The sequence below is a fragment of the Barbus barbus genome, assembly GCF_936440315.1.
Source record: "Barbus barbus genome assembly, chromosome: 34".
Lineage (NCBI taxonomy): Eukaryota > Metazoa > Chordata > Actinopteri > Cypriniformes > Cyprinidae > Barbus > Barbus barbus.
Window position 1 is genome coordinate 3,924,060 of NC_136762.1, and position 22,972 is coordinate 3,947,031.

The window sequence follows — 22,972 nt, forward strand, 5'->3', positions numbered from 1 at the left end:
TATAAAATACACACGAATAAATAAATTATTAAAAGAAAATTTAAGAAGCTTAGTATGTAATGTCAACGCGGACTGTCAAGTGTCTTATTTTATTTTAATCCAGTAGGCCTTTTCCATGTTGTTCTATGAGGTCTTTTATTTTGAAATGTGGAGTTCCTGCGACCCCGGTGATCCGCTGCGAGCATGCCGACCGTCAGCGTGAAGAGAGATCTGCTCTTTGAAGCTCTGGGACAAAAATACAGTAAGTGTTTAACATGTGTGTGTTTTATAAAAGCGAGCACATTCATGAGTGTGTTGTTAGCAGGGAAATGTGCTCAATGTGCGAGTGTGTGTGTGTGATTGGCTGATTGTGTCTGCATCTGGGGAAACGATGAGGAATATCTTAATAAAACAGATTACATTTTATAAATCACATATTCTACTGGTCCATCTCATCATTACTAAACGAATTCATTTTGAGACTCAAAACGAATTTAAAATAAATTTCGCCGGTGTGTCGCAGCGATTGCATCAGATTCAAATTATTCCGAGATTTTACCGAATTCAGTGAATATATTTTTTTTATATATTTAATATGTAATTTTTCTAATCTGGTGCTGCTTGACTATAGTAATGATTTATGTCTTGTAATGTAGTTTTTATTCTTCATTCATTTGAAAAGCTGAGATGTCAAATTGGGAAACCCATCGATGACGCAATCAGAATGCGACTCAGAATTCTTTATTTTAAATGTTTTTAAATAATAACTTTTTTTCTATTCACATTTTAGCTGATGAAGAATTTGATGAACTATGTTTCGAGTTTGGCCTCGAGCTGGACGAAATCGTAAGTCATGAAAAACTGTATTTGTTTACAAACTGCCTTTGTTATTAAAGAGTTTTAACATCTATGTAATTTTATACATATGTGTGTGTGTTATAGTAATAATAAAATGTAAAAAAAAAAAATGCTAAATGTTGACATTTATAACCAGAAATTATAATATAATCAAAGAAAAAACATCAACACCGTGTTTGGGCTGGTATGTGTTGATGTCTTTTTAATATGTAGCCCTGTCCTAGAATAAAGGCTTTTTAGACATTTTAGGTAATTTTAGTCATTTTAATATTATATAGATTACATATTACTTATTTATAGTAAATGCATTATATATAAATAAATATATATGTAAATAACGTCTAATGTTTATAATATAATAATGTGTATTTTTGTAATATCATATATATTTTTTTCCTATTGTTTATATAATATGTGACCCTGGACCAAAAAAACAGTCATAAGGGTAAATTTTTCTAAATAAAATAAATGAGCTTTCCATTGATGTATGGTTTGTTATGATAGGATAATATTTGGCTGAGATACAGCTATTTGAAAATCTGGAATCTGAGGGTGCAGAAAAATCTAAATATTGAGAAAATCTCCTTTAAATTTGTTCAAATGAAGTTCTTAGCAATGCATATTACTAATCAAATATTACGTTTTGATATATTTACGGTAGGAAATTTACAAAATATCTTCATGGAACATGATCTTTACTTAATATCCTAATGATTTGTAGCATAAAAGAAAAATTAATAATTTTGACCCATGCAATATATTTTTGGCTATTGCTACAAATATGCCCCAGCGACTTAAGACTGGTTTTGTGGTCCAGGGTCATATATAGTAAAGTGTATTTTTGTTATGCGATATATATATATACACACACACACACACACACACACACACACACACACATACATATATATATATATATAGATAGATAGATAGATAAATAGATATACACATATATATATATATATATATATATATATATAGATAGACAGACAGACAGATAGATAGATAGTAATTCAGTTATATATTAATGATTTATATATAAAAAAAAAATATTTAGGATATCATTACAGAAATTTGTGTTATTTTCCAAAACCGATGTTAGAGCTACTGATTAATTTTAATTTAAAATTGATTTGATTATTTTGTCTGTCTCTCAATGCCTAGACATCAGAGAAGGAAATCTTGAGCCGTGAACAAGGAGATGAGAAGGCAGAAGGAGCGTCTGATGTTGTGCTGTATAAGATCGACGTGCCAGCTAACCGCTATGATCTCCTGTGTCTGGAGGGTCTCGTCAGGGGTCTGCAGGTCTTCAAGGAGAAGTAAGACTCAGTGTTTGTGGTTCTGCTGTCAGGTTGAGTGTTATGGTCTTTATATGACTGGTTTTGTTGTGTTTGTAGGTTGGAAGCTCCCCGGTACGAGCGTGTGAGTCCGGTGGACGGAGGAGAGCCTCAGCGGCTGGTCATAACTGAGGAGGTTCATATCAGTGTCGTATTTCAGCTTAGAGGTTTAATTATATTGATTTCTTAAGAGCTCAATTACAGTGAAAAACCATCAGCTGAAGTGAAGAATGGAGAGAGATCATTTAAATGAACGTAATGGTTGCGGTGCTGGTATTAGATAACATTGTGTTTATCTAGACGGCGTCTGTGAGGCCACACGCTGTAGCAGCTGTACTGCGCAACATCACCTTCACTCAGGAACGATACGAGAGCTTCATAGAGCTGCAGGAGAAGCTGCACCAGAACATCTGCAGGTGAGACAACACTCGCTGGTTTATTGTGAGAAGTTGCACTGCCGATTCTGATGTTTAACTCTCATCTCATCAGGAAAAGGACCCTGGTTGCCATAGGAACTCATGATTTAGACACCATATCCGGTCCATTCACGTACACAGCCAAACCTCCCGGCGATATCCGCTTCAAACCACTCAATCAGAGCAAAGAGTACACCGCCACTGAGCTCATGAGTCTCTATAAGGTGAGATTTGATTGGTTGTTCTGGCCAGGTCACGTTTAGTACATTAACTAAAATCAGCATTTTCATTACTTCAAATAGAATCAAATATAAAAAATTCCATTGCCATTTCGTTTAGTTTAGATTGAAGTACTAAAATAACTAAACTTAAAAACTAAAACTCAATAAAAAAAAAATATATTATATATAAAAACAACAATCACAAAGTTTAAGGAAATTGTAAATTAAAATCTTACTCAAAATATTAACAAAAACTATAATAGAGCAACATTTTCTATTTTCAGTTAAAGTATTAAAAGAACTACAAAACTTAAAGACTGTAGAGACATATTTAATAAAAATGACAAAAACATGCAATCACTAAAACTTTTAAATGAAATTAAAATGAAAACTATAGAAAATATAAAAATATTAACTACAATAGGGCAACATTTCACATTTTTGTTTAATTTAAGCTAAATTACTAACATAACTAAAACTAAAAACTATATAGGCTAATTAAATAAGAAAAACTTTTAAATTAAAATTAAATCATAAAATATAATATAAAAAAAATTCAACATTGGCAATAACTATAATACATCAGTGATACTCAAATAATGCTAGGCCAGATGGATTCTGATTGGCCACAGTCAGTCAAGTCTCCTACTGTGAAGTGAAATCTGGTTGGTTAGTTGAAACAAATATCATCAATCTTACTGTTAATGTTAAGTTTTTTATATTTAATGTCTTGTAGACTGACAGTCATCTGAGGCACTACCTGCACATCATCGAGAACGAACCTCTCTACCCCATCATATACGACAGTAATGGAATTGTCCTGTCTATGCCTCCAATCATCAACGGTGAGTTAAATACACACATACAGTGTGCGTTCACAGGAGCGTGGATAGATGTGCACACACACACTCCATTTTTTAACATTTTAGGCTGTTTTTTTAGTTTTTTGTCCAGTTTTCTGCTGATAGATCTGTTTTTTAAACAGTGTTAGTCTAAAGTTTTGTATTTCTCTCTCTCAGGGGACCACAGCAAAATCTCATTAAACACAAAGAACATTTTCATTGAGTGCACGGCCACAGACCTCACAAAGGTAAACCGTATAATATTTTTATTACTATTTTGTAATTATACAATATATACTGCAGTTCAAACATCTGGAAGATTTTTTTAAAGAAATACTTTTATTCAGAAATGATGCATTAAATTGATCAAAAGTGACGGTAAAGACTTTTATAATGTCAAATGACTGCTGTTCTTTTGAACTTTCTATACATCAAATAATCCAGAAAAGTAGCTAAGAACTACAGCATGCTTTTAAACATGAAAAGCGTTTTGTGTGTGTGTTTGCAGGCAAAGAACACGCTGGATATGATAGTGACCATGTTTAGTGAATACTGCGACGAACCATTCACGTGAGTATAAAGTTACACACTCGATATTGTTTTATAGCATCTCCAGTTTGGATTCACCCAGTTCAGTACAGAAATGTGTTTGATTTAACATGTTTGTCTCTTTATTCAGGGTTGAGGAGGCAGAGGTTGTTTATCCTGATGGCAGAATGTGTGTGTATCCTGTATGTATTCAGTTTTTAACTTGATATTAATTACACTAACTAACCACACAACTACACTGGAATTAAAGGAAGAGTTCACCCAAAAATGATTTTCATTTACTCATCCTTTCTTTCTTCTACACAAGAAGATAACCAAGCGGTTTTGTTTCCCATTGACTTCCATTGTATGTTCAAAAATATAATGGGAACCGAAACATTCTTTAAACTACCTTCTTTTGTGTTCCACACAACAAAGAAAGGGTGAGGTAATAACACAATTAGCTTTTTTCTTCATAAATATTAAAATAATTATGGAAATATATAGTTCAGAACACTCAAACAATAAATGGAAATCAAGAGTCCCTGTATATCATCTAGTGGAAAGGTTTGGTACTGCATCCAAACAATTTTTGGAGATATCAACCTAAAATTTGGCACAAAACTTGTTCAGATGATTGGCTTTGATTTTCTTGAAGATTTGGTGGTAAACATGTTTTGTAAAATTGCTATTTTATATAAAATCTCTTCAAGACACTGACACTAGGAGGCACTTCAGGACTAGAGTTGAGGAGCTCTGAAATACAACAAAGGAATTTGTTGTTATTTTGTGTGTATTTCAGTTGCTTTTGAATGGATGCCTATGCGGGTCAAATTGACCCGGGAACAGTACGAACGTAACAAAAATTGTCAAAACACATCAGCATGTTGAAACTTTGCATGCATGTTCATGACCATAAATGAGAAAGTCACAAAATTTCAAGAAAAACAACATAGGTTTAATAGTATTTCAGATAGATTGAAAAAAGAAATGATAGCTCAGGCTGTTTTGGGGCATCAGTCAAAGTTTCGCACATTCTTCAGAATATCTTCCTTTGTGTTCAGCAGAACAAAGACATTCATACCGGTTTGGAACTACTTGAGGATGAGTAAATGATGACAGAATTTTCATTTTTGGATGAACTACCTCTTTAAATATTAAAACAACATTAGCGTGGCTTTAAAGAAAACATTATTAGTCATAAATGATACCTTATTTGAAAGTCATTTTGTTATCTGCTGACTGTCGACTTTGACTTCAGGAGCTGGCGTACAGGACCGAGACGCTGTCTGGGGACTTCATCAACAAAAGAGTTGGCATCAAGTGAGCACATTATAAATCTTTCATTTGAGCTCATAAGAGATTCCAGATTTCTTTCTCAGCTTCGGTCAAACGATTGAAGCCTGATCACAGTCTTGGTGTTGTTTCTCAGTGAATCAGCAAAAAGCATCGCTCAGCTGCTGACCCGGATGTGTTTGAGGTCAGAGGTCAGCGGTGAGGGCGATCTGATCCAGGTTGAGATCCCGCCCACGCGCGCTGATGTCATCCATGCATGTGACATCATGGAGGATGCCGCCATAGCGTACGGCTTCAACAACATCGTCAGGAGCACGCCGCGCACGTACACCGTAGCCAATCAGGTTTGAGAGTAACATTCAATCTGACCAATTAAACTTGAGATCAGATTCAGTGCTGACGTTACGGCTCTTACACGTGTGTTTTTATATTTGCAGCTCCCTCTAAATAAGTTGACAGAGTTACTGCGGCAAGATCTCGCAGCCGCTGGGTTTACTGAAGCGCTGACATTCGCTCTGGTTCGAAATCACTCCTTTCTCTTATATTCTGGATGTTTTCCTCCCTGAAGTCCATTTATAATGTTTCTTGAACTTAAAACATTTGTCATTTAGTTTTCATGGCCATAAAAGTGATCTTTGTTATTAGGGCTTGGTAGACATTTCAAAAATCAAATCTTTTCCAATTCGCCAAAAAAAAAAAAATCAATAACATGCATTTAAAAATATAAATTTTCATTTCATGCCAGCTTTAAAGTCTGATTTGAAAACAAATGATAACAGTGGTTGTGCTGTATATTTGTTTTTGTAAACAGCCACAAGAACAGTATAACAAATCTATTTTTTGTTATATTTTCAATGATGTGACAGTCTTTTCCTCTCTCTGCAGTGCTCACAAGAAGATATCGCAGATAAACTCAGGAAAAACATCGCAGAAACCAGAGCAGTCCACATCTCCAACCCAAAGACCGCAGAGTTTCAGGTACCCACAAAAACACTGACACGTCCGATTGGCATTTCTCACATTTGTCCACTAGTGGGTGCTTTCACAGGTTTAAATCAGTTAGTAGTGAGATTTGACTAAAGAAACCGTACTTTCCTGTAGGTGGCGCGTACTTCTCTTCTTCCTGGACTCCTGAAGACGCTCGCTGCCAACAGGAAGATGCCCCTTCCTCTCAAACTGTTTGAGATTTCAGACGTCGTCCTGAAGGATGAAACTAAAGGTGTGTTTGATGTCCTCATATCACGTAATGCATGCTAAGAAGTATGCAGTTACTGAACTTTGTGTCTGGCAGACGTAGGAGCCCGTAACAACAGGCGTCTCTGTGCGGTGTACTACAACAAGAGCCCGGGATTTGAAGTCATCCATGGACTTCTGGACCGGGTCATGCAGCTGCTGGATGTCAAACCGGGCCGTAACCAAGGATACCACATCCAGGCAGCAGAGGGTGAGTCATAAATGTTAAAAGTCGACATGGTGTCCTTCCTGTGATCCGTTTGTGCACCTGTTTAATAGCTCTCTGAGTCATATTCAAATATTTATTTTAGTGGTTAATATTTAACAGCGTTATGTGCTTGCAGGTCTGCAAAAATAAAATCAAAATAGGAAGTGTTAGTTCTTTTGGTGGGACTTTTTTTTTTTTTTTTTTTACAGGATTATTTTTATTACGTTTTTATTTCTGTTTTCCTCATTTCATTTCCACCTGACGGATGGAAGAATCTATTTGAAGTCTAATGAAGTAAAATTGACCTTATATTTAATTACATTTTCAGTGTTTGTTATTTCTAACTAAAACTATTAAATATAATTTTATTTAATTAAAAAAGTGAAAAAAAAAATAATAATTAAATATTGGAAAAGAAATATAAATATACATAATAATTAAATATATATATATATATATATATATATATATATGAAAAACATGAGATTCTGAGCTGATATTAATTTTAAATAGTTTTTTTTTACTAAAAAAATAAAAGACAAAAGCACAAAACAAAATTACTAAAACTTTAACATTAAAATAAAAACTGAAAATATAAAATTAAAAGCTGATTCAAAGTCTTAATAAATACTGTAATAGTTATAATACATACTGAAATAACTGTGCGTGTTATTCTGAAGGATTAGATTCATATTTAATTAATTTCCATCATCTTTCTTACAGACTCCACCTTCTTCCCTGGCCGCTGTGCTGAGATCTTTTCATGTGGCAAAAGCATCGGACACCTTGGGGTCCTTCACCCTGATGTCATCAGTCGTTTTGAGCTGACCATGCCCTGCTCCGCCATCGATATTGACATCGAACCCTTCCTGTGATGTCACAAAGCAAATCACCTCAGCCACACCCCTCCGCTTTGGGCTCCTCCCTCAGAAGCCACACATTACTGTCACATCTGTCTTTAGGAGAATGAGTACTAGTCACAACCGCACGTGTTACTGTATGTCCATGGTATAAATCTGTCTTAATAAAACTCAGCTTGTCCACTGCTATTATGTTATTCATATATTAAACATCATTGCTGTATGTTTGTGTCCAGCACATTTTACAACATGGAAACAAATAAATATGGATTAATAAATCAAAAACGTCTACAACTGTTGTTTTTTTGCATATATTTGATGCACATCAGGAAATGTCATCTAATGTGAATTATACTGTACTTCATCTAAAGCTAATTTAAACATGTTATCTATAAACTAAAGGTGAACAAACAAAAATCAAGGTGAACTTTGTTCTTTGAAGTAGTTTTAAAAGCTTTTAAGAGATTGAAGGTCTTAAGACCCATCAGAATCGTATCATGGCTGGATGATGAATGAAGCTGTGTTTAGCTGTATGGCACTGAGCTGTCAGAAGTCTAAGCAACTCCAGCTGCACTGATGCTAGTGTGTGTGTGTGTTTGTGTATGCTATATAGGATTAATCACAGGTATGTTAAAAGTGGCTTGTGTACGTGAGTATATTTCAGCTATAACTTGTTAAACAGGACTCCTAATCACTGATTAACGAGCCCAAATCTGTGTTTGGTTTGAGCTGATAGTGAGGAAGTGTCCAGTTTAACAGGTTATCAGACATGTCAGGGCAAAAGAGTCAGGCTCCACCTGATTTCCAGCAGATACCAGACTCGTTTACATGCATTTGACTGAACTTCAGTTTTTCATGATCTTAAGAATCCAAAGGCTTCAGTTTATGATTAAAATGAACTAAACAGCTTCCCATACTTCCATTTTTGTTGTTTCATAGTAGCTATTCAATGCCTTTCACATTATTCGAAGTGTTAGAAGATGTGATGTCTAAGTGTAATGTCTAGTGTCTGCACTACACATTTAAGAGGGTAAGTGATTAGAGGCTGTTATGCGGTCTTTAATTTGTGTGTGTGAAAGGATGGTCTGTGTGTACACTGCATTTGTGAGGGTTTGTGGCTAAATGAGAGGCGTGTTTATGGTTTCTATAAAGAACTGTTAAACCCTCTACAGCAAACACTCCTCAACGCATCAACACAAAACAAACAGAGAAGGCATTTTTATTGTTTATTCATTCTTTTGCACATCTGTAAAAGCTCAAACACACATCCTGAGTCATACCATTCAATATACAACATATGTTAGTCATTAGGCCTATATTGTAATAAATATCAAACTCATATGTGGTAACAAAAAAAGCAATAATAGTAGGATAATTCATAGATTTTAGGCAGTCAAAGCATCGTGTTAGTAAAAATTAGCATTAATTATCATCCGTGATCATGCTAACATCAGCTTGTCATTGTGATATCACCAAACTGAACTTTTTCCTCAAGGACCAGACTTAACGTGCAGTCACATTTGCAAAATTTTGCTGGCAAAAAAGCCCATTGTCAGTAGTGTAGCTCACTCATCATTTTCAAATCAAGCAGCTTTCCGTGGTCAACCCTGGCAAATTCGCTACAGAAACGTCTGTCCCTAAACTTTACAGAAATATTGCAATTGAAATACACATTAGGGTTACAATTTTTTAATGCTTTAAAATGAAACTATTTGAACAATTACACCTTCCTGAGCCATCAATGTGGCATTATCTTTTTTTTTATTATTAATTATATAGAATTCCAAGTACCACAAAACTGCTCGTCCCCACAGACATGTACAGCAGGAAAGTCAAAAACAGGATTTTCTACCATTTAGAATACAAAAGTCTATTCATAACTATCAAATATATGATGTAAATGGCATTAAAAAAAGCCAAATAAATATAAAATACATAATGAAAACTGGAGTTGTGTCACTGGTGTTACCATTTAACAAAAGTCTTTTATTTTGGAATAAAACAAAAACAAAAAAACACTGACATCACTTGACTTCCTCCTTCCTATTTTCTAAAGATCTATGAAAAAAGGCAGTAACTGGTGTTACTTTCCTTATGGATAACACCAGTGAAGATCAATATATCAGGTCTTATGTATGCTACTGTACAGTTTTTGTCTGTCACATTAAATAAATAAAACAATCTACTTGTTTCTGTAACTCTGCCTGTGTGTGCTGAAAAAAAAGAGAAATAATATTTCATTAAAACTTTTAATATTGCCAAAGAAGGTAACACCAGTGACAAAATGATACATGTGGTCTTAAAATAATTGCACAAAAAAGCTAAAAAAAATAAAATAAAAAATAAGCTGTCATTTATATGTATTCATAAAGTCAAAAGGTAATTAATGATGTGGTCTAAGTTTAAATGTTAAAAAAAGAAATAAATTTTAAGACATTTTGCCATACCAAAAGTGGACGTTTCTGTAGAATGACGTATTTGTGCAACCGTCTTGAACCAGTCACGAAATCTGTGCGGGGAAAACTTTTGCCCTCACAACAATTTCCCGATGACATGGATTCCTATTGAAACTAATTTTCACAGTTGAAGTGACCGAATCTTTAATCTTTGGTTCTCAGTGCAAAATTAAGCTTAAGGCGACGCTGTCCTTAGGAAAATATCAAAAGACATTCAAGTTAGTAGTTACCACAAAAAAACAATAATATCAACTTGTCCGACAGTTTACCTTGATAAAAATGCTTTTACAATGGAAGTCTATGGGGCAACAGCCATATCTGCACTATAGACTTACATGTAGGTTATGATTCCAATAAATCAACAGTTTGCTGTAGACCAGGCTCTCTCAACCATTGTCCTGCAAATTTTAGCTCCAACCCTAATCAAACACACCTGAAGCAGCTAATTAAGCTGTTCAGGATTACTAGTAAGCTACAGGCAGGTGAGTTTGATCAAGGTTGGAGCAAAACTCTGCAGGACAGTGGCCCTCCAGGACCAGGGTTGAGAACCCCTGCTGTAGACACTGTCAAAAGAGCTTAAAGGTGAAATGTGTAATGTTAAAGCACTAACTTAACCAGTAGTGTTTATGGAAGGAGTATCTGAGCAACAGTACAGCAGAGATGATGTAATTTAGTAGACGAAAACAGGAAGTTAGCAGCACCCTGGTAAACTGATAAAACCCCAATAGGATTTTTCCATTGGCTTTTGGATTATTGCAGAAAATAAGCTCTGGGACCAATAAAAGTTTATGATTCTTTCACTTTTTGTTCAACATGATAATCTCCACAAATGAACAAGAGTAAATACAACTGACTGAAGTAAAAAGCTAAACGTGGGCTATAAACAAACTTGTCCACATTCATACGACTTCAGTACCATTAAGCTTCTGACAACTCTTTCTATCCTTAGTTGGAAAGTTTGAGTTAGAATAGTTTGCAAGAGTGTGATTCTGAGCATAATGAGGTTGTGAAAGCGACTCATGAGTGGATGAGTTTACCCGTTCAGTGTGATGACATTAAATATCCCAGAATACATCTCTAGCCCCATTTAGCCACTTTTTAGCAACCATCTTTTTCAAGACAAGCAAAAGCTTTCAAATTAAAACCAGTGGGGTATTACTGATGTATTTCATGTTGTAGAATAAAACGTTAAACACAGACATTAAACCAAAAATCTGTTCACAAAAAAAATACGATGCAACTGGACGTGCAAAAAAGCAAAAATGCTAACTAATTTCACTCTACAGCAGATGAGCGTTAAGGAAATTATTCATTAGTCATTTGTATGCGTTTCTAATTTCATTTGGTGACTGTTGTGTCACAGAAATTACGCACTTCTCCTTTATCTTGTGCTTAACCATGAATAATTCCTTAAAACCAAGCGAAACTCCACAAACATCCACAAACTGTTCCAGTTTTCGAAATCCAACAAAATGCAGCTAGGAGGTTTAACAAACTAACGTTACTGTTCAATGTGAGAATTTAAATGTGCCAGCCATTCCTAAACAAAGACTAACGTGAATTTCTCCCTGAGAATTAATTATACATTGGGATTCTGTTCAAACTTGCCTGTAAACACTGAGAAATTACACTGATTTTCCCAAATCCCAGAGTCCCATCATCACAAACAATCTGTTCACTAAGATACTGTTGACCAGTCCGATGGCAACATATGTGCTGAATTTATACGGCACCTCGATCTCTTTCCTCCTGCGTGCGTCGACGTCACTCACAGATGCTCCGTAAATTCGACAGAGCACCCGCAGACTTGCCCAGCGCACCGCCTGTCGGGTCAGAACCAGCATCCCTAACCCGACCAGGAAACGCGCCACACTGAGACCCAAGGCTGCGAGGGTCAGCGGTGGAAGGGTCACCGGTAAAGGCCCGGCAAGGTCAAAGGTCAAGCCCAATCGCTCATTCACCCAGTATCCGACTGAACTTCCCGAACAGCATGCTAAAATAATGGTGGTGTCCCCCCGTGTGGTGCTGTAATGGTCCAGCTCTGGGTACTTATAGGACAGGAAAAGGGGCAGAACCACCCCCACTATGGGGGAGAGAGGGTTGTGCAGCTGCAGGTAGTCAATGGTTCCCCAGTACGGGTACGACACAGCCATGATGGCGGCTGAAATTAGAACGCCACAGATCACATCCTGAGAGGAAGGGGAAACATAAAGGAGAACGATTTCAGTCATTAGTATCAGACTCCGTAATTCTAGATTTATGCAGCCCAGTGAGTTTTATGCGTGGTCATAATGACACAATAATGCAGTTTATGCGCCATTATTATTAAATATGTACACATTTTCTATGCATGGTAACCGCGTTGCTATGCAAATTCAAGGATGTTCTGAGGGGCTGTTAAAATGTTTCTAGATGGTTGCAAGGGTGTTTCGAGTGGTTATTGTGTTGTGTGGTTGCTAGGGTGTTCTTAATGGTTAATGTGTTGCTATGTGGTTGCTAGTGTATTCTGATTGGTTATAGTGTTGCTATGCATTTGCTAGAATGTGCTAGAGTGGTTGTTAATTTGTTGCTATGGTGTTTACTTATTGTTTTAATTAAAACAATAAGTAAACAATAAATAAATAATAATCTCCTGACCAGAGGAGAACTGGCCCCCCGACTGAGTCTGGTTTCTCCCAAGGTTTTTTCCTCCATTCTGTCACAGAGGGAGTTTTGGTTCCTTGCGGCTGTCGCCTCTGGCTTGCTCAGCTGGGGACACTTAATTTCTAGTGATTATCGTTAATTTGATTTAGCAGATACTATTTAAACTAAACAGATCTAGACAATGACATCACTGAATTCAATAATGAAATGCCTTAACTGAAAATTGAGTGTTTAATATTATTTCTATACATAACTGACACTCTATCCTCCAATTTGATACTGTTAAGTGCTTTGACACAATCTGTATTGTTAAAAGCGCTATATAAATAAAGGTGACTTGACTTGACTTCTGAGTGGATGTCATGTTGCTATGTAGTTGCTAGGGTGTTCTGATTGGTTGTTAATTTGTTGCCATGGCGGTTGCTACAGTGTTCTGAGTGGTTGTTCCAATGTTGCCATGCAGTTTCTACATTGTTCTGAGTGGTTGTTAATTTGTTGCCATGTGGTTGCTACAGTGTTCTGAGTGGTTGTTCCAATGTTGCCATGCGGTTGCTACAATGTTCTGAGTGGTTGTTAAGTTGTTGCCATGTGGTTGCTACAGTGTTCTGAGTGATTTTTAATATTGTTGCGAGTTGATTAGAATGTTTCTAGCTGGTTGCAGAGGTGTTCTAAATGGTTGTTAACATATTTCTGTGTGGTTGCTAGGGAGTTTTGCATGGTTATTAGGATGTTTTTAGCTGTTTGCAAGGTGTTCTAAATCAAAATTGTTCAATATGGGCAATTTAACTACAATGTGACATGTAAAGCTCCATTTAAATCAACAGGTTAACAGCTAGATTTCATGCTAAACTACTAATGTACTACTACTAAACTAAGTTTTTGAATAATATTATATAAAAAATATTTACTAATACAAATCTTGTAATATTAAATTATTCATATTTATAAATATTCATATTAAAATTATTTTTATAAATATTTCATTATATTAATATCTCCAATCATGAGTAATAGGCCAAACGTTTGCCTCAGCATGATGCACCACTGCAGCTGTGCTATATTAAAGGAACTAGAGGTAAAATCTATGGAGACCAGCCAGACTATATGAATTATACAGGAGTATAAATGTTTCATATCAGACGCAAAAGTGCATGTCCATTTTAAAGTCTCTCTTCCAGACTTACCAGAGCAGAGTGCATGCCGGTATAAAGACGACTCAGACACACCAGCGCAGACAGAACCACGGCCACAATCAACCCCAGTTCAAACGGGAACTAACATGCACAAAGACAGAAAAACAAGCAGTTCAGTCAAAAAGGAGCATTTTAGCATCATTCACAGTCGGTTTGATGTCACTTATGTCAAAAATGGATATGTTTAAATGTAAATAAATACAAATTAGATTTGAAAGCTATGGCAGAGGCTTAGATTTTCCATAAATAATGTGCTAAATTTGATCCGCTCTTCACAAAAAGCTATATTTTAGCTTCAAATGACTTGGTATACAGTGCATGAGGCATATGAACTACTTCTATGGTGTTTTTTCCCACCTAATCTGTCTTTCTAGCTGAAAATTTAGTGTCTTTATCAAAACATCCTCCCATCCATCTTTCCTCTTTTCCTCTCTCTCTCTCTATGTTGCAGTCTCCATCCATTCTGTGTGGCAGTTCTTCTCCTAATAACATCTTTTTTCTTCTGACATGTGACCTTCCCTCTGGTTTTATTCAGGACTCTGTTAAATCACTGACAACACTGGAAGAGTCTTTACATATTCATGAATTTGCTCCGCCCACTCTGTTCTGTCTTACTCCATCCGTCTCTCTGTCTCTCCATCTGTCTATCTCTCCTTTCCTCTCCTCCCTCTCTTTCCTCCTCTGTCAGCTGGGGGTCTTTCACAGGACGTTAATGAAGAACGTTTCCTGAATGGGCACAAAGGACTGTGGGACAGTAGAGCTCATCTATAATTGACTGGAATGGCTTTCTTAAATCATACACATGTGGCTCTCTGGTTTCCTTTACATACAAAGAACCGTTTTTCAAATCAATTAATATTTTAAGCTAGTAATATAACCAGTTTTAAGTAGGGTGACAATATAATTGAGCCATTTTCAAAACTGAATGTCTGAACTAGTAACTAATTACTTTTTTCTCTAAGGGCTGCATTTATTTGATCAGAAATACAGTAAAAACAGAAATAATGTGAAATATTTTTACTATTTAAAATAAATTATTTCCATGTAAATATATTGTTAAATGTAATTTGTTCATGTAACACAAAGCTGAATTTTCAGCATCCTTACTCCAGCCTTCAGTGTCACATGACCTTTCAAAATTAATTCGAATTTGCTGCTCAAGAAACATTTATGATTATTATCAATGTTGAAAAGAGTTGTGCTGCTTCATATTTTTGTAGAACCTGTGATACATTTTGTTAGGATTAATTATAAATAGAAAGTTCAAGAGAACAGCATTTATTTGAAATAAAAATTGTGTTTACTGTCACTTTTGATCAATTTAAGGCATATTTGCTGATTGAAAGTATTACATTCTACAAAAAAAAAAAAAAAAAAAAAAAAAAAAAACTTACTGGCCCCAAACTTTTGACGGCAGTTTAAATATTGCTCTGATTCCTCAATATATTTCATTGTATCTCTTATTTAACTTGATATCTTGACTAAGGTTTCAAATTAGCTTTAACACAGGTACTTACACATAAGTTTGTTTGCAATAATTTTTTGTTTTTGTTTTTTTTTACACAAATTTGAATTTAAAAATTGCTGCTTATATCAACAAAAAAGCCTACAGACAAAACAACACAACAAGAAAGGAATGCAACTTTACAATCCACTAATAAAGTTTTATAATGCTTATATGAGTGTGCTACTGTGTGGCCTGTATAAAAGGAGCACAGAAGTTTATAGGTTTACACTTACGATTGAACCAATATTTGAAAACGCTCAAGATGTCAAAAGTTTGAAAGCTGATGGATGGCACCGTCTATACCCAACACTGACTGACAGTCATTTACTGAGAGTTCATTATATTGGCACACAGCAGATGTGTGGGCGGGACTTGGGCTGGCTGATGGTGATAGATGGCCCCGCCCCTTCAGTAAACCATGCAAAAAACAAACCACATTCAAAACATTCTCAATCTAGCATGTCTGACCTTCACTCTCTCCTGAGCGCTGAGAAGTAGTGTAAATGAGATAGCCGTCGCTGCCATGGCATGTGTGGACGGCATCCCGTACTCCGCATCCACACGCGTCTCCAGTTTAACCACCGGGGGAGACGGAGGACGCGGCAGCTTTAAAATATCCTTCATCACTTGCCCAATATACATCACCACCTGCATAGAGAGAGAGACAGAGAAATTAGATGTACAAGGGAAAATACAAAGTAGAAGTACAGTTGCTGAATAATAAGAAAAAGAGTACAAATACGTACCGATTAGGTACTGCCATGTACATTTGAGGATTAATATGTACCATTTTGGGGTAAATAAGGTACAAAATGATATCTATTGGAAAGGAAGCGACCAGTGACAGCTTTTGTACTTTCTGAGAGTGTAGTATAAAATTATAATACAAATGGATACCCAAAAATGATACTTTTTTTGTTAGCATTTACAGATTATTACCAGATTTAGGTGACTTTCCAGTTCAGTATTAATTTAGTATCATTAATATACTATTACAGTTTTTATTAACATTGATTAAAACATTAATGCATTCATATTTTATGAATACATTTATTAATGTTAATACATGTCTTTTTTTAATTTCAGATTCAGTTTTTATTTTAGTACTTTAGTAGTTTTTTTCTGTAAGAGTTTATCATATTTCAAGCAACACAATGTTGTAATTATTTAAGTTTTAGGGTTTGTTTACATGACAAGGATTGCACTAAAAAGAAGAAGTTTTTCATTTGTGTTTTTACAAAGTTTTGCATTATAGACTGCAACTTTGTCAAAAACATTTCTGTTCACACAGATCTGCAAAACGCTGTATTATGCATGACAGGCCAGTAGTTGATGATTTCACTTAGAAACAAAAGTGTAAAGAAACACTGCGGGCCTGCACACATATGCATTTCTATAGACCACAGGATGTCATACTCAGTTCCTGGAGGGCCGCAGCCCTGCAGAGTTTAAAATCAACCCTAACTGAACACAATTGATCCAGCTAATCAAGTCCTTCAGGCTTATTTGAAAGCTACATGGTTTGTGTGTTGGAGCAGTGTTTGAACTAAACTCTGCAGGACTGCAGCCCTCCAGAAACTGAATTTGACACCCCTGTTACAGACTGAACAGATGTCAAGATTTTCATGTTTTCAGAGTTTACACAAACACAATAAAGGTGTCGCTATCAAAAAAAATTCCACTCTGAACCCCGTTTTCAAAAGTTCGCATTTTCAGGCTCCCAAAATGCTGCGGTTGTTGCCAAAACAGCAACAATTCAGAATGAAGGCTCACTGAATGTTTGAGCAAATTAATAACTTCTCTCATGTTAAATTTAGTTCATTATAAATAGCTACATTGATTCCAGAGGTGAACCAATCAAATGCAGTTTGTCTGCTGCTGTTGCTGTGGAAACTATATGTAAACTTGTGGGAACAGCATAATAAAGATCTATCGTCGTCGTGACGTATTGTCAAGTATGGTGACCCATGCTCTGTGTTTAATCCATCCAAGTGCACACACACAGCAGTGAGTAGTGAACAAATGCACACACACACACACACACACACCGTGAACACACACCCGGAGCAGTGGGCAGCCATGCTGCGGCGCCCGGGGAGCAGTTGGGGGTTCGGTGCCTTGCTCAAGGGCACCTCAGTCGTGGTATTGAGGGTGGAGAGAGCGCTGTACATTCACTCCCCCCACCTACAATCCCTGCCGGCCGGGGACTCGAACCCGCAACCTTTCGATTACGAGTCCGACTCTCTAACCATTAGGCCACGACTTCCCCTAATAATAGAATAGAATCTATAATAGAAACACTGAGGAAAATTAATAAAAGAATTTGGTTCTGCTGTTCAAGTTAAATTTTATTTTGTGTCCATCTATTCAAATCTGTTTCTACTTGTTGCATAAAACAGTATGATGATTAATGCGTGTGTGTGTGTGTGTGCATGTTTATGTGGTTTATGAGGACACAAATTTGTATAATGCCATGGGTATGACAGAGGAATTACGATTTGAAGGTGGTTTATGAGGACACTGCCTATTGTCCCCTGTAAGAGCCACATGGGGATTAGTTCATCTGAAATAATAATTTAGTAAAAATAATAAGAAAATATTTCATGAAAATTCATAAGAAATTTTTTGGTTTAAAATGCATATTTAGTAATGTTTAGATCTGATTATATTTAATTATTTTGAGCTTCCAATCAGATCGCACTACGTCATAACGCAAGCGATTGGATGTATTTAGTTTCAGTTTGAAGTTAGAGACGTTGGAAGCAACACAGTTTTTTGACCGTGCGTACCATGTCTATGTAACAGTTTTGTTTTATGTTTTTGAAGTAAACACTGAAAAAGAAGATCGTGGTTTGCTCGTGTTTCAAATACTGGTTACAATTTGACTGACTTCAAAAGGTGGTACAGAAGAATTAGACGCAAATAGGTGCCACTGCCACTACATCCCCGTAATTCAAAAGGCTTAAAAAAAAAAACATACTAAATGGTGTTTTTTTGAAAATATAAAAATGCACAAAGTCTCCTGTGAGGGCTAAGTTTAGGTGTAGGGTTGGTGTAGGGCAATAACACACACAGTTTGTTCAGTATAAAAACCATTACGCCTATGGAGAGTCCCCATAAACCACAAAAACCAACATGTGTGTGTGTGTTTCTCAGCCACTCACAGCCCATACGTTGACGAGCCGCCTGCACAGAAACGGGTCGAGGTTCCAGTGAATGCAGGGCAGGAAGGTGATGTAAAAGACCTCATGACCCAGAGTAGCCGAAGTCACAAACAGGAAGTACAAGAGCCAGTTCCTCACCTCATAACGCCTGGGATGCTCCTGAACAGAGAAATCTAGTTGAATAAACCGCTTCACCACATCAACAAACCACAAATCACACTTAGTTGTCCACTATAAATATATACTTATGTGTTTTTCACCATTTTGGAGGGTTGTAGCACTATGAAAGTATATATTTGCATCATAATATATTTGAAAAAAAATTACTTTGACATATTTCAAGTTTAATGACATTTGTAACTAACCGAATCCACACTAAAAACTGATGTGTTTTTTAGTAGTATTAACGTTATTAATGCAAGATTTGAAAGACAGATTTAGGTTCAGGTTAGTGACCTGCCTTTCACTGTAAACAGTTTTTTAATGCATCTACAAAATAAGACATCATAAATTGCTTTATAAACATCTGACAGTCTAAACCAACCAGAAAAACAGGAAAAGCCTGTAGTTTGGGATCTCTGTTTTTAAAAGCACAGCCTTTGCATTTGGAAACCTCTCGATTTTAATTTGCCTGAATGAAGGGTCTCATTTAAATCTGATTTACTTACTTCTCCTTTGGTTTCACACGGTGAACCGGCGGGTTTGTAATTGGAGTTACTGTCGTGTGCGCGTGACGTCCCGTTCGCCACCTGCTCCGCTCTGCGCCGGTGGATCGTGACCGGACCGTCCTTATCGGATCCATTGGCGTGAACGAGTCCGTTCTGACTAACATGCGAGCATGTGTCTCTCGGAACCAGGCCGCAGCACCGCTGGAAACCGGCCACCAGCTCGGGGCTGTTCAGGTACGAGATGACCCCCCACATGGCCGCGCGGAGTTTGAGTTTCCGCACCCAGCCCGCGCGCACAGGTATGTTTTACAGCGGCAGGTGACAGAGCGTGAAAGTGTGCTGACGTAGAAGCTCATGGCTGTTTTGATTGGCCGACATGTTTACGCACGGAAAATTACCTGCTTATCGTACCTGGCACAGGTGGGTCATTCCTGCCTCGCAGTACCTTTGACTCTGTGACTCTAAAAAAATGAATATTAGTGTTATTCTAGTCATTTAGTGACGTATATTTCTGTTTTCTGAAAGTAATTTTCAGAAATAATCAAGTGATCAAGCTCAGGCACTTCGATCCTTATTTATATATAGCAAAAAAAATAATAATAATAATAATAATAATTATGGATTATGAAGGTGTCAACTTTGTGTAAATTTTGATTTCAACAGAATTTCATTATCAATGTAATGTTGCTATTTTATTTACTTATAAATATACCATATTCTCCTCTAAAATAAATCACAAAATACATTATTGAAGTATCAGCACTAATATCTAGTTGGCTTTCAAAAAGAACTTACTGTACTTTTGAATCTGTGGTATTAGATTGAAAAATACATAATTATTAAAAAAAAACAAAAAAAAAACAAATTCAGACTCATCAAGCATAACATGATAATTACACTGTTTATGTCATTTTATCTAATGAGATGTTGAGACAAATGAACTAAATCCCAAAACATCGCAGAATTTGTCACATCCCTTGCTAATGTCAGTCCTTGTCTTGTGTTTCCCTTCCTCTCGTGTCCCTATTTGGCCATCCTCGTCCCTTTAATTAGTAGTTAATGTGTCCCCAGCCCTGCATGTGATTGCCCCACACCTGTTTCTGTTCTTCCTTGATAATTTCCCAGTGTTTATAATCCCTGTGTTTCCTAGCCCCTGTGTCCGGTCTAAATGTCATTTGTGTTCGTCTCTCCCCATGCGCCTCGTCTCACCAAATAAAGGGATTATTGGTACTCCTACGTCTCCTCGCTCCTTGTCTCCCGAGAGGGAACGTGACAGAAGACCGGACCTACAAAGTAAGCGGCGCTCCTTTTCCCCCGTTTTGTTTTCCGTTTTTGAAAGTTTTTTGTTTGCTCCTTTTTTCCCGCTCCCTCCATGGCGATGGAGTTCGCCGCCCGCCTCCGCGCCCTGATACTCCGCGAGCTTCCCTTCGTGGAGTACGCAGAGGAGTTCTGCGGGCTCGCGCAGAGTTCGGATCTGCACGACGCGGCCATCCTCCATCTGTTCCGGCTCGGAGCCTGTTACAACTACCCCATGGACCTCCCAGACACCACAGGATTGACCTGGAGGGTAGGAATATACCGGTGTCTGGGAGACTTCCGGGTCCGAGTCGGAGCTAGCCCGCCGTCGTCCGCGGCTCTCCCGAGCCCGCCGCCGCTCGCGCTTCCAGAGCGCCCCCGCGAACTCGCGCTTCCAGAGCGCCCTCCAGTGCCTGCTCCTCGCAGGTGGACTCCTGCGTCCCCGCTGGTCCCGCCCAGCTCTCCTGCGTCCCCGCTGGTCCCGCCCAGCTCTCCTGCGTCCCCGCTGGTCCCGCCCAGCTCTCCTGCGTCTCCGCTGGTCCCGTCCAGCTCAGCTCTTCCCGAGCGCCCCCAAGTGTCCGCGCTTCCAGAGCGCCCTCCAGTGCCGGCTCCACGCACGTGCCCTCCAGTGCCGGCTCCACGCACGTGCCCTCCAGTGCCGGCTCCACGCACGTGCCCTCCAGTGCCGGCTCCACGCACGTGCCCTCCAGTGCCGGCTCCACGCACGTGCCCTCCAGTGCCGGCTCCACGCACGTGCCCTCCAGTGCCGGCTCCACGCACGTGCCCTCCAGTGCCGGCTCCACGCACGTGCCCTCCCGTGCCGGCTCCATCCAGCCCTCCTGAGTTCCCGCTGGTTCCTCCCAGCCGTCCTGAAGTCCCGCTGGTCCCTCCCAGCCGTCCTGAAGTCCCGCTGGTCCCGCCCAGCCGTCCTGAGTTCCCGCTGGTCCCGTCCAGCCGTCCTGAGTTCCCGCTGGTCCCGTCCAGCCGTCCTGAGTTCCCGCTGGTCCCGTCCAGCCGTCCTGAGTTCCCGCTGGTCCCGTCCAGCCGTCCTGAGTTCCCGCTGGTCCCGTCCAGCCGTCCTGAGTTCCCGCTGGTCCCGTCCAGCCGTCCTGAGTTCCCGCTGGTCCCGTCCAGCCGTCCTGAGTTCCCGCTGGTCCCGTCCAGCCGTCCTGAGTTCCCGCTGGTCCCGTCCAGCCGTCCTGAGTTCCCGCTGGTCCCGTCCAGCCGTCCTGAGTTCCCGCTGGTCCCGTCCAGCCCTCCTGAGTTCCCGCTGGTCCCGTCCAGCCCTCCTGAGTTCCCGCTGGTCCCGTCCAGCCCTCCTGAGTTCCCGCTGGTCCCGTCCAGCCCTCCTGAGTTCCCGCTGGTCCCGTCCAGCCCTCCTGAGTTCCCGCTGGTCCCGTCCAGCCCTCCTGAGTTCCCGCTGGTCCCGTCCAGCCCTCCTGAGTTCCCGCTGGTCCCGTCCAGCCCTCCTGAGTTCCCGCTGGTCCCGTCCAGCCCTCCTGAGTTCCCGCTGGTCCCGTCCAGCCCTCCTGAGTTCCCGCTGGTCCCGTCCAGCCCTCCTGAGTTCCCGCTGGTCCCGTCCAGCCCTCCTGAGTTCCCGCTGGTCCCGTCCAGCCCTCCTGAGTTCCCGCTGGTCCCGTCCAGCCCTCCTGAGTTCCCGCTGGTCCCGTCCAGCCCTCCTGAGTTCCCGCTGGTCCCGTCCAGCCCTCCTGAGTTCCCGCTGGTCCCGTCCAGCCCTCCTGAGTTCCCGCTGGTCCCGTCCAGCCCTCCTGAGTTCCCGCTGGTCCCGTCCAGCCCTCCTGAGTTCCCGCTGGTCCCGTCCAGCCCTCCTGAGTTCCCGCTGGTCCCGTCCAGCCCTCCTGAGTTCCCGCTGGTCCCGTCCAGCCCTCCTGAGTTCCCGCTGGTCCCGTCCAGCCCTCCTGAGTTCCCGCTGGTCCCGTCCAGCCCTGCGCTGCAAGAGCGCCCCCAAGTGTCCGCGCTTCCCGAGCGCCCCCAAGTGCCGGCTCCACGCACGTGCCCTCCCGTGCCGGCTCCACGCAGGTTCCGTCCATCCCCGCGCTGCAAGAGCGCCCGACAGAGTCCGCGCTGCAAGAGCGCCCGACAGAGCCCGCTCCTCTGTGGCTCCCAGGGGGGAGCTTCCCCAAGAAAATTTTGGGGGGGGGTAAGAGGGTCACAGCCTGTGTGGCCGGGCCAAGGGCCAAGGCCACAGAACCCCTCAGGCCCGAAAAAAAATAGGCCGTGGCCTCCCGAGTCCCCTGACCCGCCCT

At 39.6% G+C, this 22,972-nt stretch overlaps 2 protein-coding genes across 2 annotated transcripts; one reads left to right on the forward strand and one right to left on the reverse strand.

The window, feature by feature from the left end:
* The first annotated feature begins 150 nt into the window (after positions 1-150).
* LOC306854353 (phenylalanine--tRNA ligase beta subunit-like) lies at positions 151-8,183 on the forward strand. The gene is made up of 17 exons (XM_079392287.1): positions 151-241; positions 770-825; positions 2,002-2,156; positions 2,235-2,310; positions 2,475-2,590; positions 2,664-2,814; positions 3,548-3,656; positions 3,831-3,901; positions 4,162-4,223; positions 4,333-4,384; positions 5,443-5,504; positions 5,614-5,821; positions 5,915-5,995; positions 6,363-6,455; positions 6,579-6,696; positions 6,769-6,921; positions 7,642-8,183. Exons 1-17 carry the CDS (start codon positions 184-186, stop codon positions 7,791-7,793), a joined length of 1,773 nt encoding a protein of 590 aa, XP_079248413.1. The 5' UTR covers positions 151-183; the 3' UTR covers positions 7,794-8,183.
* An 800-nt stretch (positions 8,184-8,983) lies between these two features.
* Positions 8,984-19,725, reverse strand: LOC306854358 (sphingosine-1-phosphate phosphatase 2-like). The gene is made up of 5 exons (XM_079392294.1): positions 19,410-19,725; positions 18,742-18,900; positions 16,046-16,225; positions 14,062-14,151; positions 8,984-12,423 (listed from the first exon to the last, which is right to left on the reverse strand). The coding sequence occupies exons 1-5, from the start codon at positions 19,662-19,664 to the stop codon at positions 11,860-11,862; spliced, it is 1,248 nt and encodes a 415-aa protein (XP_079248420.1). The 5' UTR covers positions 19,665-19,725; the 3' UTR covers positions 8,984-11,859.
* Positions 19,726-22,972: the final 3,247 nt, after the last annotated feature.